The sequence below is a fragment of the Anabas testudineus genome, chromosome 8 (genome assembly GCF_900324465.2).
Source record: "Anabas testudineus chromosome 8, fAnaTes1.2, whole genome shotgun sequence".
Lineage (NCBI taxonomy): Eukaryota > Metazoa > Chordata > Actinopteri > Anabantiformes > Anabantidae > Anabas > Anabas testudineus.
The window spans coordinates 10090468-10107429 of record NC_046617.1 but is presented as its reverse complement, the minus strand read 5'-3'; the positions used below and the strand labels follow the sequence as shown (position 1 = coordinate 10107429).

General features: G+C 39.9%; 1 protein-coding gene across 2 annotated transcripts; it reads right to left on the bottom strand.

Moving 5' to 3' along the window:
- Positions 1–4709: 4709 nt before the first annotated feature.
- micall2a (mical-like 2a) lies at positions 4710–14744 on the bottom strand. Of its 2 annotated transcripts, none has more exons than XM_026362411.2 (17): positions 14424–14744; positions 14095–14143; positions 12802–12943; positions 12454–12620; positions 12141–12271; positions 11470–11979; positions 11140–11324; positions 10313–10373; positions 9694–9878; positions 8962–9069; positions 8704–8768; positions 8424–8547; positions 6845–6947; positions 6448–6521; positions 6255–6369; positions 6098–6144; positions 4710–6014 (listed from the first exon to the last, which is right to left on the bottom strand). In XM_026362411.2, exons 1-17 carry the CDS (start codon positions 14564–14566, stop codon positions 5935–5937), a joined length of 2289 nt encoding a protein of 762 aa, XP_026218196.1. In that variant the 5' UTR covers positions 14567–14744; the 3' UTR covers positions 4710–5934. The 2 variants fall into 2 exon arrangements, with proteins under 2 accessions (XP_026218196.1, XP_026218185.1); XM_026362400.2 differs by having other exon boundaries at positions 5923–6014; positions 12141–12268; positions 14424–14708.
- Between the last annotated feature and the right edge of the window lie 2218 nt (positions 14745–16962).

The window sequence follows — 16962 nt, the reverse complement described above, 5'->3', positions numbered from 1 at the left end:
CCCAATTCTATAAGCTTCTTTTAGCATATTAACAAGAGCTATGTAACAAATAATAATATTTCACAGAGGTGGTGTTTGTCTATGGAATTACAATAATGAGGATCAAATCCAAAACATACGGTCAATGGCACTTTCTTTATGGGATCTGTGCTTGAGAAAATCAAAGCATTATTTTTAGGTTTATCTAGGTAAAACTGAATTCAGCCTTTGTCTGATCCATGTACAAGCCCTGCTGTTCAGCTGTAATGTGCATCAGTTTTACATTTGCTCGATGTCTTTCTGTGTACTTTTTTTTTTTTATCCTAGACATTTTTTTTCCAGTTAAACAATTAAGCTTCTACAGGGAATAGTTTGATCGACCTCTCAGTATTTCTGGACATTTGAGTAACGAGGGACAAACGAGAGAAGGGAGGCAAAAAAAAAAAATCTTATTAGATTGAATGATGATTGAAATGGATTAATTTACATTTTCTGCATGCGTACTTTACATACATGATCTTTGCTCAGCACAGGGAGTTCTGGGCAAAAGAGCACTATTTGTATGAGATGAACTCATCTATATGCTAATTCATTGGCATGTAGACCTGCTTCATTTCTTCCATTCAGGACTGTTTACCTATTAGCTCTTATAGATGCAAAGGGAATTGGAATATTAACACCAAAAAGCTAAGGAATACAGAGAATTAGCAGTACATCACCTGCTATTATATTTATATTAGGGTTGCATTGCTGCCCTTTGTTTAAGCTGGAACCGCAAGCCAACTTCCAACCTCTCTTACAAATAAAATAAGCCAACTCTTTCACTTAAGTGAGACTTGTTGCCCCTGACAAAGGCACAGAGGGTTTTTAGAAGTCCTTCAAAGGACTATAGCGGACTACACCCTGCTGAAAACCATATGAGCTCCATGGTTCAAATGAGGAATATTCTGATGCTTTCACACAGAAAATAACTTATTATTCATTCAGCAGTGCATGACAATCAGGAAGAGCAGCATATTACTAATGTTTTTAGATACTGTGACGTTCTAATGTGCATCTCAATACAATTCACAACATTGTAGAGCACAAAACTAACTCAACAGAAACACTAACATGGCCTCATAAGGAGGTGTTTTACAGATCAAGTTACAAGTGAAACCTAAATGCTAATGTAATTTCATATGAACGAGGCTGAAAGAGATGCAATCAGCCATTCCTGATTCAGACGATTGTTGTGTTTAAGAGGATGACAACCCCTTTTCTTATTGTCTATGTAATTCACCAAAATTGCCACTTACAGCTGCTAAGAGGAGGATGTTTCATCTCCAAGCTTCCTCTGGTCTTTGCTACTCATCCCATTTCTACTTCCTCCAAAAGTGCCACCACTTCATTAACCTTGCCAGGCATGAGATAAGAGAGGCAGTGCATCAAAGCTGCCTGCCCACAGAGAGAACAGAGCCCTGCATGTCTCCACTACACAGCAGCCATCACACGCGCTGGCAAATACACAGTCCACAACCCATCCAACATGACGAACAGACCTTTGTGTTCTAAACTGTCATTCAGATTTCCTTTTTTTTTTTTTGTGCACAGGATGTCATTATGTTTTAAACATTTGCTTATTCCAAGGTTTTTAAAGGGGGTTTGATTGAGAAGGAATGCAAAATAATTGGTCTGGGTCAGACTCTTCATTGCTTCAGACACTGCAGATATTTCTGGTGCCTCATAACACTGTAATAAGAGGGGTTCAGGTACACAGCCCTGTCATCACTATGACTTATACACTTAAAACCTCGAAAATGAGAAAATTAAACAAGAAAAGCATCAAAGCCAACTTCAACTCGATGAGTAACAACTCCTGACTTCCTCAGAGCAAGAAAGTAGAAGGTAGGAAATGTATTAACTGAGTCACAATATTGTTTTACTTGCACCACATACAAATCTCTCTGGTGCATTTAATCCCTCTACCCACAGTTTCTCAGAAAGAAGGATATAAATTATTTTCCTTTGGTGGAAACTGCAAATCCCTGTCTGGATTCTGTTAAAAGGCTTAAAATGTCACTAAATGCCAAGGCTGAGACTCCTGCTAACACGTAGGTCTTTAAGACAAGATGTTAAAGCGTTGAAAGTTACCTGAAATTGATGAGGTTAATATTCTTATCACAAACAGAGGCTTCTGTGAAAGTGGATATTGAAAATAGCCAGGTAACCCTTCATATTAGAGGCTATCACAAGGATTAGCAGAATAAACACCAATTACACATTTAATTGTTTATTGTCAGCATTTAGAAAACATGCTACGATGCATAAATTAAAAGGACCGGGATGTACGCAGGGTATTCACCACAGTATAGTATCATTTTAACAATGTGTGTCATTGAAGATGACAAGAAAATGCCACCAAAATAACGAGCCAAACTGCTGAATGCTGGGCAGTAAATGAGTAATTTAACATGAATATCCTTCTCTATTCCTTTACAGCCATATGAATTTCCAAGCCATGTTACACTAGCATGAAAGGGTATGTCACTGAAATTTGAAATAGAGGACAAAGGGCCACCGAGGAAATAGGTTTTTTAGGCACCATCCTCAGAGTTCTCTGCCAATGTGAATCAGAGGTAAAATACAGTGCATTAAGTCGACCTCTGAGGCAGCACAGAGGAGGGTAGAGTGAGACATTCTGCTATCTATTAAGACTTACGTTATGTATATATTGTGTTTTGAAGGAATTTTACTGATCCACAAAACCAGCAGGAAAGGATAAGAGTGAGTCCCTAAGACCATGTGGTAAGCAACTGCAGTGCAGAATCTCAGGCAAGTTGAAAGTTGCTGTGCCGTTAAGGAGAAAGTCTGGCAGAATCCTGCATGCCCGCTGATAACATGGTTGGATTAAGGATGTTTAAGGGAAGTGAAAATTATTCATTTGAGATGGATGAAAGCTGCACTTGTCAAGTCTACCAGTCATGCACTTTAAACATTTCATTTCCACTAGCCAGCATGCATAATTTCCCCTCAATGCAAATTTCTACACACTGAAAATTATGAGCCTATTTACCCCGCTCCCTTAACACATTCTGTGACACAGAAAACGGATCATCTCTATTGAACAGGGAACAAAACAATGCAATTTTGTTTGCAGAGGTGTGAAAATCTAATTTTGTGCAGAAGATAAAGTCACAAGACTCGGTAGAACACAAACAATAGCCTTCATTTGAAATCATGCCTGAATCAAAAAATAAAAAAATAAATAAATAATAAATAAAGAGTGCCCTGCTCATGAGAATGACATTTATGGAAATAATTTCAGCACATGCCCAGTTATCTAAACAAACTTCGTGTTATGAGTGTAATTACTGGTTTTAAGTCACAAAAGTCTCTGGCTCAGTGTTTGTCTATGCGCCTTGTAACTGAGTATATACGTACTGTATATTTGTCTCTCTATACAAATATTATGATCTCCCTGATGAGAATTAAGTCTCCAGCCTAGATGGCCAATAAATTAGAAGCACACTTCTCGTTTACTCATCAGAGCTAATGAGCCTGATAAAATTACCTCGAGGATCATAATTACAGGCTAGTGGCAGCGACTCTGGCAGGGACTGAAATAAGACGACACAGGCGTGCGCGCATACACGCACACACACACACACACACACACACACACACACACACAGAATTTCGATTGCGCTGCGTGTGACATCACACCACAGCTAACCTAAAACATCGTGTCTTATTAACATGTGCACAAAACAAAGATTATACATTATGCATTTCTTACAGGAATTCTAAACAAGTCAGCTAATGACACACATGGAAACCTGTATTGTTTGACATCACATAAAAAAAAAAAAATAATAATAATAATAATAAGGCACGGCGCAACATAATGTAAGGTGCTGAACAATATTATAATTTCTACCTTTGTCAGATTTTACCACCTTTCATAAAGATTAAGCACTTCATGGGTAATGGCATATTTTAATGAACGATGGCAGCCTGGACACAAGAGCTCACCTCAGAGGATTCCATTTCATCACACATTCACAGGATGAATTGTTTTACTTATGAATATTAATGTCCCTCTAATTTGAGGCTGTTGTTAATGCTTGTCGCTAGGAGCTTGGCAAATCAGGTCCCATTCCTGTTAAAACCATGTATTAGACACCCCCCTGACACTAAGCCCTCGCCTTTGATTCTTAATTGCAGAAGTGCAAGCATTTGCAGTAGATGGGGCGCAAAGCTTTAATTAACTCTAATATCACACATTCAGTCTCGACTGTCACCCACATCACGCGTGGCATTTTGTACCAATATCATCCCCAACTCTGCTCTGCTAGAAAGATTGTGTTCCAAGTTCATGATCACAATTTCATGCATCTCAAAATGAGGGATATGCAGTTTGAAAGTAGCTGCGATGTATCAATGCCCGTGAATTATCTTGATGCCTTCGTTTAAAAGCCTTATTAAAAGCACATATTGACGCAGCTCTGTGATCACTGCAGAGCTTTAAATGCAAAAAAGGAGTTGCAGCATTGTTGGTTTCTTCCTGAAAGCACCGTCTGATCTTGGCAGTCGTTGAATCAACAGCCATTGGTGAAGCTTGTAACATGGGAAGTGGAGTGATAAAAAGTTCAAGGATGTGTTTAAATAGAAAGATGTGTGCCAAAGGAAGCTGTGATTAAGTAAATAATTCAATCTCTCACATACACTAATCTCCAAAGGGTTTATTGGACAACAGATTTGGTGTTCAAAAGTAATATAAATAAAGCAAAGCATAGCATTAAATAACACATACAAAACGCAACTTTACAGTACTTTTCCATAAACACTGCAAATGGCATTTTCACACACGAGCGACTCCACACGTCGTTCAAGCATTTTAATAGCTCAGGTACGGAGCAATTCTGATGCAGATATTAGTAAAGAGTAATGTTTAATTAAAGCAGGTTTGAAGATAAAGAGTTCAATACAACCTATAGTTTAAAAACCTTCCCTGGCCATAAGCTACTGCTCTTCCTAATCCTCTTTCACATAACATTATTGCATCAGCACAGCTGAACATTTTTTGCAGCATTTATAAAATTAGCAAAGAAATTAACTGTCTGTACTGTGGCAAATTGGATTTCCAAGTTCCTGCCTGGCGATACAGCATACCCAGGCTGCCACCTACAGTACAGTGTGAGGCAGGGACTTCAGTCTGGAGCAAAGCGCTTCTACATGTGTGGCTCTCCATTTTACACTCCACAGCCATTCAAAGTTAATTGTCAAGGCTTTTTCTCCTGCTAATATCCTCACAGTAAATTTGTTAAAATCCATTATTAAATAAAGACTGAAATTATTTCATTTTGGATCAAGACTGTCGAAGGATTACACGTTTAGCCTCGTTCCCATTTGAATGCGAACAGCCAGTGCTCTCTGTGTAGTTTATACATCATGATAGCTGATGGTTTAAATATCTGATTTTTTTGGAACAGGTGCATTTTAATTTGTTAAAATTATTTATTAGACTTCAATAATTAAACAAATGTGCAATATTGTGAATAACACATACATCCAGACACTGTGGCTTTTCTTGTGACTACTGTGTGCTACTATAACCGTGATTAACTCGTGTTTAACCAATAACTGATAACTAGACACTTTTGAACAACTGTGGAAAGCAATGTGACACCTCTTGTGGAAAAATACAATAAACTGAATCATAACTATACAGAAATCTATTACTCCACAAGTGACCCAACATTAAAAATGATGGTGAATCTTGAATCAACTAAATAAAGTAGTAAAATTTTAATTTTGAAAGCTTTATAATCATTGGATCTTGATCATGTGTTGTTTTCTCTCACTAGGTACTGTAGCATTTTATAAAAAAGTCATATTTTTTAAAAGCACTAATAATACAATATTAAAATAAGGAAGTTTAACTCTGCCTTTAATTAAAAATTGCCGTGAGGATCATTCCACACGTCTTTTACTTCTTCTCCTGAACAGCTTTGAGAGGGAGGATTTCCTCTTACTTTTGACTTTCTTTACACCTATTCACCGAAACAAATATGAAATTAATATGGTGCATTCCGATGTGAAAATGACACGTAAAGATATTTGATGCGATACTTACTGAGATTTTTCATCATTTCATTCAACTGCTGATCCTCCTCCACTTCCCTGAAGTTCATCAAAAATAAAACACTAGTAACTACATCAGATTGTTATACTACCTCTTCATCATTAGTCAGTCCTGTGATGTAAACAGTGATTTTAATGCATCACGTTACCTCAATCTGTCTTCATCCAGACCGTCCACTATAGCATTTCGGCCATCCACAATTTCCATCAGTTGTTGCATTAACTTCTTCTCCTGCTGTTGTTCTTCTATGGACTTCAGATGATCTGTGATAGCAAGTTGACAAACTTCAATTCAGTGGAACAAAGGAAGTCAGAGATGATAATGAACCTGTGATCTCTAACCTGGCTTCTCCAGCAGCCTGCGAAGTTCCCCCTCCACACCTGGCTGCTGCCGCTCAAGCTCTTGAGTCCTGGCTCTGAGATGTGTAATCATCAATCACACGCAAAAAAGGAAAATCTAATGTAATGTGCACATTACCTCTGCATCCCAAAACAATGTGGCGGTTTGATAGTTATCGAGTGTGGATCATTCCTAGATAAATACTGTAAATAGATGTGTATGTGTAAAGGATTAAAGAAAAAATCTGATAAAGGAAGGCCGTCAGAAAATATTTATAGGAAGAGGTTATTGTATATGATTAAAAATAATTCTGACACAAAAGGTAAAGACAGACTGTAGTAAAATGCATTCTAAGAAAATCAAACCACAACTGCGTCATGTTGCAACAGGAGCACTCACATGTACACAAGCTCCGATTCCCTCCTAATGTACATCTGCTTTTGTCGAATCAGGTTGAACCAGTCAACCATCAGCGGGTCCATCAGTATGTCCCCTTTGCCCTCTGGAAAACAACACACTCATCATCTCCCATCTACTCTATTTATACATTTTAGTGCATCCCAGCCACATGCTTCTGTAAATGAATTCCTGCAGGGATCCATTAAGCTTAAGTGTTCAGACGACAACATTCAAATACAGTTTTATGCTCTTCTCATGTCAAATAATGCGGCAACTGAGCTTAAGGAGAATAATTCGGGAATAGCAGTGTAAAAATCGAGAAGCTTCTCCTCATCCAGAGACGTGGCTCATTTTTATTTTCACCAGATCAGCTCTTTGTTTTCACAAAGAGGCTGTATTAGTTACACAATAATACAATTAAGTGCAATAACAAATTAGGTTTTTGGATAATTTGGCTCGTGGAGGCGAGATGAAGGGTGATTCACCTCCTGGGACCATGTCAACACTTTTCTTAAGGGACTGTAGCAGCTAATAATACACAGCTCTACTCCTTAAAAATGGAGCCATAAAAAGGCTGCGGGTAATCATCAATCTGTCTGCAGAACAAAGACATGTTCAGCAGTTCAGACTCAAACTGTCATCATTTTTGTGCACTTGCACAGTTTGTCAAATATGAAGATTAGTCGCTTCTATGTCGTACTTTGAGGGTTTCGTCAAACAAAATGAGCATTATTTTATTTTAACCATCTGATTAGAAGCACATCAAACATAAACAGCTACATTAACAGCCTTAAATAGGCCACATTAACAATAACAACTGATGAGGACAGCGACTGAGGAAAAGGCAACATCATCAAAACAAACATGACTTTATTCTGAATTGATCTTGAGAGCCAGAGTTTAGTTTTTGCGCTGACAAATTCCAGTTGAGAGGTAGATGATCTCCTAGGTGGTGTGCAATTGATGTCAAATTCTGCTCAAGCAATTGCATGCTCCTGGGTGGTGCATGAGAAAAAAAAAAAAAAAAAAAAAGGACGCAATCAACCAGAATATATATTACTATACCCAAGTCATATTGACCTTGAGCGAAGCAATCAGGCCCCCTGCTCCCACTACTTCAAAAGAGAAGCAACATCCCTGTGGGCTGTCTATGCCTCTCACCTCATTTGGCTGCAGAAACAGTAATAGAAATGGCAGGTAAATCCCTTCCCCACGCACACACACGCACACACACACACCATCTATAGGTGAGTGAATGTGTGTGTTCTGTGTAAAGCAACCAGGACCCAGCTCTACAGTAGAGACACTGCAGCAGCAGAGGGATTCAGCAGTTCACACAAATACGATAAAATGTCCCGAGTTTGTTGTGGAGGTTATTCGCTGCAAGGGAGCTAAACTAACAGTGGACGCTGTCTTCCACTTTGGAATAAGTGAGCTGTTTGTGGTGGTGTTTACATTAAAAAGCTTGTTTCTGACATGTCAGCTTTATTTGTATAGATATAAACAGGGCAAAAGGAAGGAAGTGGGAGAAATTTCCAAGTTGTGGCAGATAAAAAAAAAAAAAGAAAGAAAAAAGTACCTTCCTCACAGCTGCGGAGTCTCTTTTCCAGTTCTACGCCCTCTTTTTCCAAGAGAGCCAAGTTGGTCTCAATATCATTCAGCTCCGTCTCAATCTGCTCCGCTGGGATATGATAAGACTTCACCTGATATAAAACAAAGAATTTAAGCGTGTTTCATTTGAAATTTGGCCTTTTAAATGTAAAGAAGGTCTTTTTTTTTTTTTTAACTGGGGAAAGTAATGAAAGCATATTTGTAGAGCTGTTAATTAATCTCTTAAGAGACTTAATGGAGGAACTTACAGAGGGTGACCTCATTTCAGTCATGGAGGTGTTGGTGGGTGACAAATACTTTCCCTTTTTAGCACCTAAGAGGTAGATAAAATAGGATTAGATAGTCCTTTCATGGCAGCTTTTCAAAAAAAAGCACTCTCACATATGACTTCACCTCATTTATTTTCAGTAAACAATGACTGCTTATAAGAAAATCAACAAGATGGTTGAGGCCATGTACAGTAACAGTGGCTTTGATGAGGACGTTCCCCAAAGCTGGGAACCAACCTGACGGATTTCCGTGATTGGCTGGAGTTGTCGTTGAAGAGCTAATAGATTCCACAGCTGGTTGTCTGGGTGGGGATTTCACAGGCGAAGGACTCCCGTGTTCAAATCCTAAAATAAGAGCGGGAAGGTTTTTAGATCTGTAGATCTGTGTGTGGTGATGGAGAAATTACATGGACAGCAATGAAATTTGACTCACATTAACTAAGCCCTTTATTTAGCTGCATCATTAGCTCCAAATTTCAATTGTCTTATATTTAGTCTTATATTAAATACCTGTAACACATTCCCATCTGTCTCTTTACATTGTGCTTAGCTCAAGTAAACACATGTCAGCATACCAACACTAAACATTTTAACTGCTTGATATCAACATTGTAATTGCAAACACGCTGATGTTATAATCTGAGCCAAATGAAAACACCAGCATTTGCCTCGCAGAGCAGCTAACATGGCTATAGACTCTCACTGTGGTCATGTTTTAAAAAGGTTCAGTTTAAAAGTTGATTAAGCTAGACAGATACAATTTTATCACTGTTTGGTGCTGCTGTAGCTTTCGGGATTGCTGAGACAAACACAAATAAGAGTTCAGAGCTTATGTCGTGATGCACTTTATTAACTAGATCAAATAATACCGTTTAAAAAATCCAAATTCAGATTTTTGATATTCAACACTCAACTAATACAAATTGACTTTTACTGGAGGCAAATGTCTTTTACAATAATGCGACTTACCCAGGTTTTCAGATGTAGGCTGAGGTTTAGCTGGAGAGACGTCTCTGAGTTGTGCAGGATCAAACAGAGCAAAGTTAACTGGAGGTTCTGCGGGTGCCGGAGATGTGGAAGAACTTGTAACGATGGAGACATCAGATGAAGTTGTGGATACGAATCCAGGCTTCTGCTGCTCAGACTCCGCATCTCTGTAAAAAGAGATGTTTAAAAACCTTGTATAAGTACAGGATTTATCTGAAACGGATGTAACACGTCAACAGGCTGAGCATAGAAGAAAAACAAACCTCACCTTTTATTTTGAAAAGATATAGGAGAGGATAAAAATGGAGGAATCATCAGAGGGATTAGAAATGAGAGAGTCTAGTGTTAAGAGAAGGAAAAGTTCACGCCCGGCACTCCTTGGGGCTTGTTAGGATGGGGGACAGAGCTAGCGGCTGCACTCTGAACCAGCGAACAATTGCAGCTCGATCATTCTGGAGTCTGGAGAGTGAACAGGCTGAATGGTCAGGGATGCTTACAGGTAAATCTTCTAAGAAAGTCTTCTACACCTGCGTGACCTCTGTGCTCCCAGCTGAGTGAGTTATGAAGTAACAGCGTTTATTAAGAGGATGAGCATACTTACTTGAGCCGGAGCTCAGTTTTCACAGGTTTGAGCTTTAATTGCCACTCTTGGCAGACGGCATCTGCAGAAAAAAAAATGAGCTAAAGTGAAAAACTAATTAAAAAAAAGCTGCAACTGACTGTTGCAGCTATTTAGATTTTTTCTGTGTGTCACATGCATTGAAATTAATACATTAATTTTAACCTGACACTCAAAGCCATTCAACTTCTTATACATAGTACACAACAGAGTCCCTTGACTCTTCTGTGTCACACTCACCTGATAATGAGAGCAGCTACTGCTTGTGTTATTCAGTCTCTCACAACAGAGCAGTAAAGTAACAGATACTCACTTCTGCATTAAAAACCCAAACGGAGCTCTAATCTGTGCACGACACAAACATGCATCCAATCTGTGATCGTGTGAAGTGATCCTGATTTTCAACCAGAGTTAAGACTCATGTCCGCGGTTAACGTGCGATTCATATTAGCCAGCAACAGAACACGTTTCCACGTCAGGTAGCAATGTTAAAACACCATTCACGATTCAAACAAAAAGGTAATTGTGCTTCCGTCTACAAAACTGTCAGGATGGTGCACCCGTGCAGGCACATCTATAAGAGAATGACAGCTCAACTGGGAAAGTTTATTACTGTGAGAGAGAAATTAAAATGTGCTAACAGCATATTAGATGCACAGGCTGTAGAAATAGGGCAAACATGACAAAAAGGCTTTGTTTTCTATGAATGCATTTTGAGACAGACACAAAGAATGAGGGGTTGGGGGGGGGGGGGGCAATATGTCAAATAATGGATCAAGAACAACTGAAATGAATTTAGTAGCGCCTGCCTTTGGCAGTTGTGTGTACAGTTGTTGGCCTTGTGTTGTCTTTGCTGATGGCCTTCACACATGGTGATTCCTTATTGTTTGTCTGGCTGCTGGAGAGTTGTCCTGCCCAGTTGCCTGCTGGGCCTTGGCTGCATTTCTCCTTTCTCAAACCAGGGTTGTCAGCTGAACTTGACTCATCACTAAACCTGCAGAGAGCAAAAACCCTCACCATCAGCCTTATTAACAAAAGTCATACAAAAGCAAACAGTAATGAAAAGACTAGAAATAGCAAAGGGCTGCACAGACGATTTGATTCGAGGGTAAATAAAGTTGTGAGGGTGCAAGGCTCACCGCATCTCTGCTGATCGGACGGTAAACGGGCGTTTGTTATTGTTGTTGCAGTTTTCTCCTGCTAGTTTCTTTCCACTGGTTGCTCTGGCTCTGCTCTTCTCATCATCAGGAGTCAGTGGGACCTTTGGCCTCCCTAAAACACCTGAGGGCTCTGTGTGTTTCCTGTTGCTGACTGCAGCCACTGCGACTAGTGGGGCAGCCTGGAAAAACCTCTGGCGAGCCGCCTGCGTCTTCTGGGCTGAGGCCGTCCAAGATTGGGAAGGCGGAGTGGGACTCACTGGCTTCTGAACAATACTCAGTGGGGCTGACAGCACTGAAGAGGGGCAGGAGGCAGGGCGGGTCTGACTGGCACTATTTGGTTGGACAGCTGAACTGGCGGGTCCGTTTTTCTTCCCATCCTCAGACGAGAAAGGTTTGCAACTGTGCTGATGACTGGTACAGATAAAAGTATCTGGATCCTTCCCAGGTTTGTAGCTTCCAGCATGAAGGACACTGGAACATTTGCTGCATCTAGTTGAAACATATTAACATGAAATCACACTCTTGGTCAATTTATTAGGTGTGCTTAGGTTAAATGAATGCAGTCAAATAACAAACCCTCCTTCATGAGGGTGTTAATGTTGAGTTTTTATTTGAACTGTTTTGGAGAGTTAGTTAGATTTAAGTCTTACTTGAAACAGCTTCTGTGGTAGAGCTTGCCTTCCACAAAGTGCCTCTGAACCAAGTGAACATGGCTCTTGCACGCAACACATTTGCTATTTAGAGTCCCGTTTTTGTTGGCGTGCTCTGACAAAACTGGCTTCTGTTAAAAAAGACAAAAAAAACACACACACACACACACTCCACACTTTAATAGCATTTAACCAGCTTACTAAAGACAAGCTAAATCATTGTTGTTCTTAAATATAATAAAAGAAAATGGGCCATGGCCAAATGAAATAAACACAGCTAAAGCCTGATAATGATTTTGACATGAGCACCGACCTGAACAGCAGCTTTAACTACGTGGGGTGAACTACGAGCTGTAACAGTAGAAGGTAAACGATCCTCAATGGCGGTTTTCGACACAAAGGTTTTGGCAACCACTGGGAGATTTTTCTTCTCCGATGGCTCCTCCTTGGAGCCCTCTGCTGGCCTTTTTACACCTCCAGCTGAGAAGAGGGAAAACACTATTAGTGTCAAACATCTCACTGTAACACGGTGGAGATATGGTTTACTTCAGCCATGAGAGGCATCTAGAAGAAAAGGCTCTCGAAGAAAGATGTATTTGTTAGGAGGATGGAAACTATCGCAGCTACACAGCTGATGAGAATGAAACGGCCATTTTCTCACTGGGATGCCGTCCTTTGAAGTAGTTGTAGTACTGGGAGACGTAGGTGAGAATGCTCAGCCTGTCTGGGATCCTTAAAGCCACCATGTCTTCTGCATCTAACAAAGCTGGGATCCCCAACTTCTCCTCTGCGATCTGAAAAGCCTTTTAAAAGAGAGAGAGAGGAGAAAAAAAAAAAAAGGTTTAACCAACAGTTATTGACTCCTGCCAAGACAAAATTTAATGGCAGTGTATGATGGGCCGAGTAAACAGCTCCAGGAAATTTCTACTATATAAAAACATGGTGTTCACTGGGCACACGGACTTCTACAATTACAGCATGTGTAAAAAATGTCAGACAATGTGATCTGCTTTAAATAGTGGAGCGTTATACTGTGGCTGGGCCCAGAGAGGTCTGAAAAGGGCTGCATAATGAATAGCACACTTCCTGTGAGCTAGGAAGGATAAGAAAGGGGATAGAGGGAGCAGGATATCAGGGCATTGTTTAGGATCAGCCTGGACATGCTCATTAAATGTAAATGTAAAAGCCTCACTGGATACAAGAGAAACAAAAAAGAAGAAAAGAACATTTGTGAGGTGCGTTCATGTCTGCGAAATTAACACAAATTCCTATTCAACGACTTGTGAAACAACCACGCTGTAAGAAACATGACACTATTCATGAAATATACAAGGGTGTGAATTACTACACAGCTGACGTTGTCACGTTTCTACAGAGAGAGCATGTTCACTAGTTGATGCAACTTCAATCTGATCCAACGCGTTGTTTTCCAGCCGAGAACCTTGTTTAAAGTTTTTCCTTACTGCTCACGCGCACCTTAAAGAAGCAGTTCACGAGAACAGCATCTTCACTTAAACCGTCATCATGCGGATCGAGTGGCAGATGACAGCAAACCTCATTCAAAATGAATGGCCCTTGGGAGCCTCTCCCCTGAGCTCAGGTTTGTAGCTGACACTGCCAGGTTCATCCAATACAACCATGAAGTCGTACACAGTGCAGGGCGAAGCACTCGGTGACCCTCAGAGGAAGCCGGCAAAAATGGAAGACGACTAAATAATGTAAAAGCCCCAGCTGTGCTAATCAGGTCATGTAGGGGTTAAAAATAAATAAAGAAGTAGATAGAAGCTGAGAGAAGAGTCACAAATGCTCTTCAAGTCTAAAAGTGGTCATGAGATATTTGTTTAAAAGTCTGCTGTGCTGCCACATTAATGCCAAGTCAATAAAAATGAAATGCAGTGTCTGTGTCTGTGATTTCACCCCCATACAAGAAAGTTACAACAACCTGACATCTTACCAGTCTGTTGTTCTCAAACACATCCTCCTTTCTGAGTGAGTCATAGTCTCTGGGAAAACAGAAGCACAGCGAACAAAGGCAGACATTACATGTTGGTGAGGAGCCCTTATCTACCCATGATGGGCTGCATCTATTCAAAATGCGCAGGCATATTTCTCACGCATGTTGGGTTCAATTTTAAATAATATTTCCATAATTTAAGCTCATAACCAAGTTAAAAGAAGAAACAAGCTGCCACCAGACAAATTACTTTGGTTAAACCTCTCAGTGCCACTACTTCATCACATCTGGTCAGTTTACAGTGAACTTTTTCATAGTTAAACACTCACATCAGGTCCGGTCTGTGCTTGTGTAGAAGTGCACAGAAAGCCAAGCCGTTCCTGAAAGAAGTCGTCATGTTGGTGATGGTCACATCTCGGTAGCCGTCACATTGCAGTTTGCACCACTGCTCCAAAGCCTTGATGGCAGCCATCGGTAATCTCTCTCTCCCTCCACCCTCCGTGCGCAACACAGGCACAAAGTGAGCAACAGGCGGAGGTCTCCGAGTGGAGGAGCCGGAGGAAAGTGAGATAAAAACAAAGTGTCTGCTGCTGCTGCTGCTGCTGCTGCTCTGAGCGTCAACTGCGGCGGCTGCAGCTGCGTCCTGTTTCCTTCTTTAGCCTGAAGAGCCGCCGAGTGGTTGTGGGAACGGTGCGTGTGCGCGTTTCTGCGCTCATTACGCTAATTGACACCGACCGCTGACGCGTTATTCACAACAGAGGAATTGAAAACTAGTCCACAATCATTTTTGTTTTCTATAGTTTAAAGCAGACTGTGTACTTTTTCATGTTTAGTGATAAATGATGCTGCTGTGGGGTGTGTTTTTTTTTTTTTTCTATCATTTTCTACACATGTGGACATTTTCAGTCATATTTACATGCAAAGCTTTATGAAGGACAGGTTTTAAGGGAGCACGACTCTGCAGGATTTGTGAAGTAATTTTCACAGCACACTTCTCAGTATCTCAGCCAGCATAGCAGGGTCAGTGTGCAGCATGAGAACCAATAACAGAATCTATGGCATGCCTTTTTTTTTTTCTACCTCTCTCATCTTTGTGTGGGGCCTAATTGGGGATTAATTGAGGCCAGCTATTGTCACATAATGTTTTGACCTAATTAGCCCATATTATGGTGTCCCACATAATCCTGGGGAAAACTTGTGTCTTGATTTCTCAGCAACTTCGTTATCTGATGATGAAGAATTATTCTACTTTACTACGTCACTCCTCCGTAACAGGAAACAAAGAAAAAATGTGCTTCGCTGACACACTGTCACCTCATCAGTGAGTGTTCAGACCTCTGACATGGGGAAATGTAATTAGTCTGAAGCCGGAGCTGAACTTGAAGTTGGTGACCCTCACTGACCTCGATTACCAAAACAGGTCACAAATACTACAAGACGTGAACTGTTTAGAAATTGTCACAGCAAGAGGAGTTTTTAGACAGAGCAACACACATTTAAATGTCATGTAAATGAGAGAGCTGTGACTACGTTACAGTAAAACAGTGCATGTACTTAATGCATTTTAAAAACACAAACTCTGCAGTGTCTAGTCTGTGTCGTCCTGTCTGAGGACACATTCATGCCCAGGAGGGGGCAGTGTCAAACTGCACTGGAGAAAGACAGTTTCTTCACTCCAGACCTGTGGTCAAATGCATAGAAGAGGATTTATTATGATTTTCATATTATAACGTGCAAATTTATGTAGAACAGAATTAGACCAGCAGGTGACCTGTTTATGGTTCGGTACGAACAGTGGATCTTGTGGAAATGTTTTAGTATCCATTACCTGTGTCATCTTGATATTATCAATATCAGTTGTTATTGTTCTATGTTATCAGATGATTAAATATTCTATTACTTAATGCATCAAATAATAATACTAAATAAAAATTAAGCAAAATGTATTTTTTAAATGTAATATATATCTACAGAGTGGGATTTATTAATTGATTAAATGTTTTAAACCAGATACCATATACACCAAGTATCATGTAAAGTACTTTGAACAGTACTTAAAGACACACCCATGACACGATGGAACGCTTACGGGTTCACTGCTTTGTTTTCTTATTGCGTTTAAATTCACTTTCCCAGATCAAGTGAAGTGTCAAACAAAAAACTCAAGGATTCTACATAAAGTCACATTTTGTGACCTCAAAAATAAATTTATTATTTTAATCTAATATTAGTGTCTGTTGGTTCCTCACTTTTCGTTGCTCTGTATAGAATCTGTTTCACCATCAACAAAAACACAAACCTCAGTGTATGAGTTGATGACATTTCTCAGACAAGTCATATAAACTCAGTTTTCATGATTTCATTTTTCAGCTATTTCCAATGTTTCCTGTGAGGACGTGTGGCTGCACGCAGACATCCTGCCTGTCTCTGACGGTAACCCGAGAGGTCAGGGATGAGTTTGTCGTTAGTGAAATCATACAAGGGTATTTGGCTGTGTCCTATTTCTGTTGTGCCATGATACGCTGAAATACCACAATGGCAGCATTTGTCATTTGTCACTGTTATCTTTGAAAGATCCAAATGCAATTTGTTGTATTCATGCCCAGCAGACAGCACAATAAAGATGAAAGTCATATTCATAACATAAAAAGACTTAAACAGCGCATGCATGAAGTGAAATAACGTAGAGTACAGAAACTTTTTGCTGTTCTACAGATTTGTCATTGTTATATACACCCGAACCTCAAAAGACATGTGAATTAAAATACCCAGAGACGTTAGTTAGAGTGTACCATGAAGATAACATTTCAAATACTGACCAATAAGACCGTTTGCTTAATTTATGATAAAAAACTAAATGTAATTAAT

Excerpts from the sequence above, each read along its gene's own strand:
- micall2a (XM_026362411.2), bottom strand. The coding sequence starts at position 14,566 with ATGGCTGCCATCAAGGCTTTGGAGCAGTGGTGCAAACTGCAATGTGAC. Across the intron at positions 12,272-12,453 it reads TAGTTAAAGCTGCTGTTCAG|AAGCCAGTTTTGTCAGAGCA; the intron begins GTCGGTGCTCAT and ends CTTTTTTAACAG. Across the intron at positions 6,015-6,097 it reads TGAAATGATGAAAAATCTCA|GTGTAAAGAAAGTCAAAAGT; the intron begins GTAAGTATCGCA and ends TTCGGTGAATAG.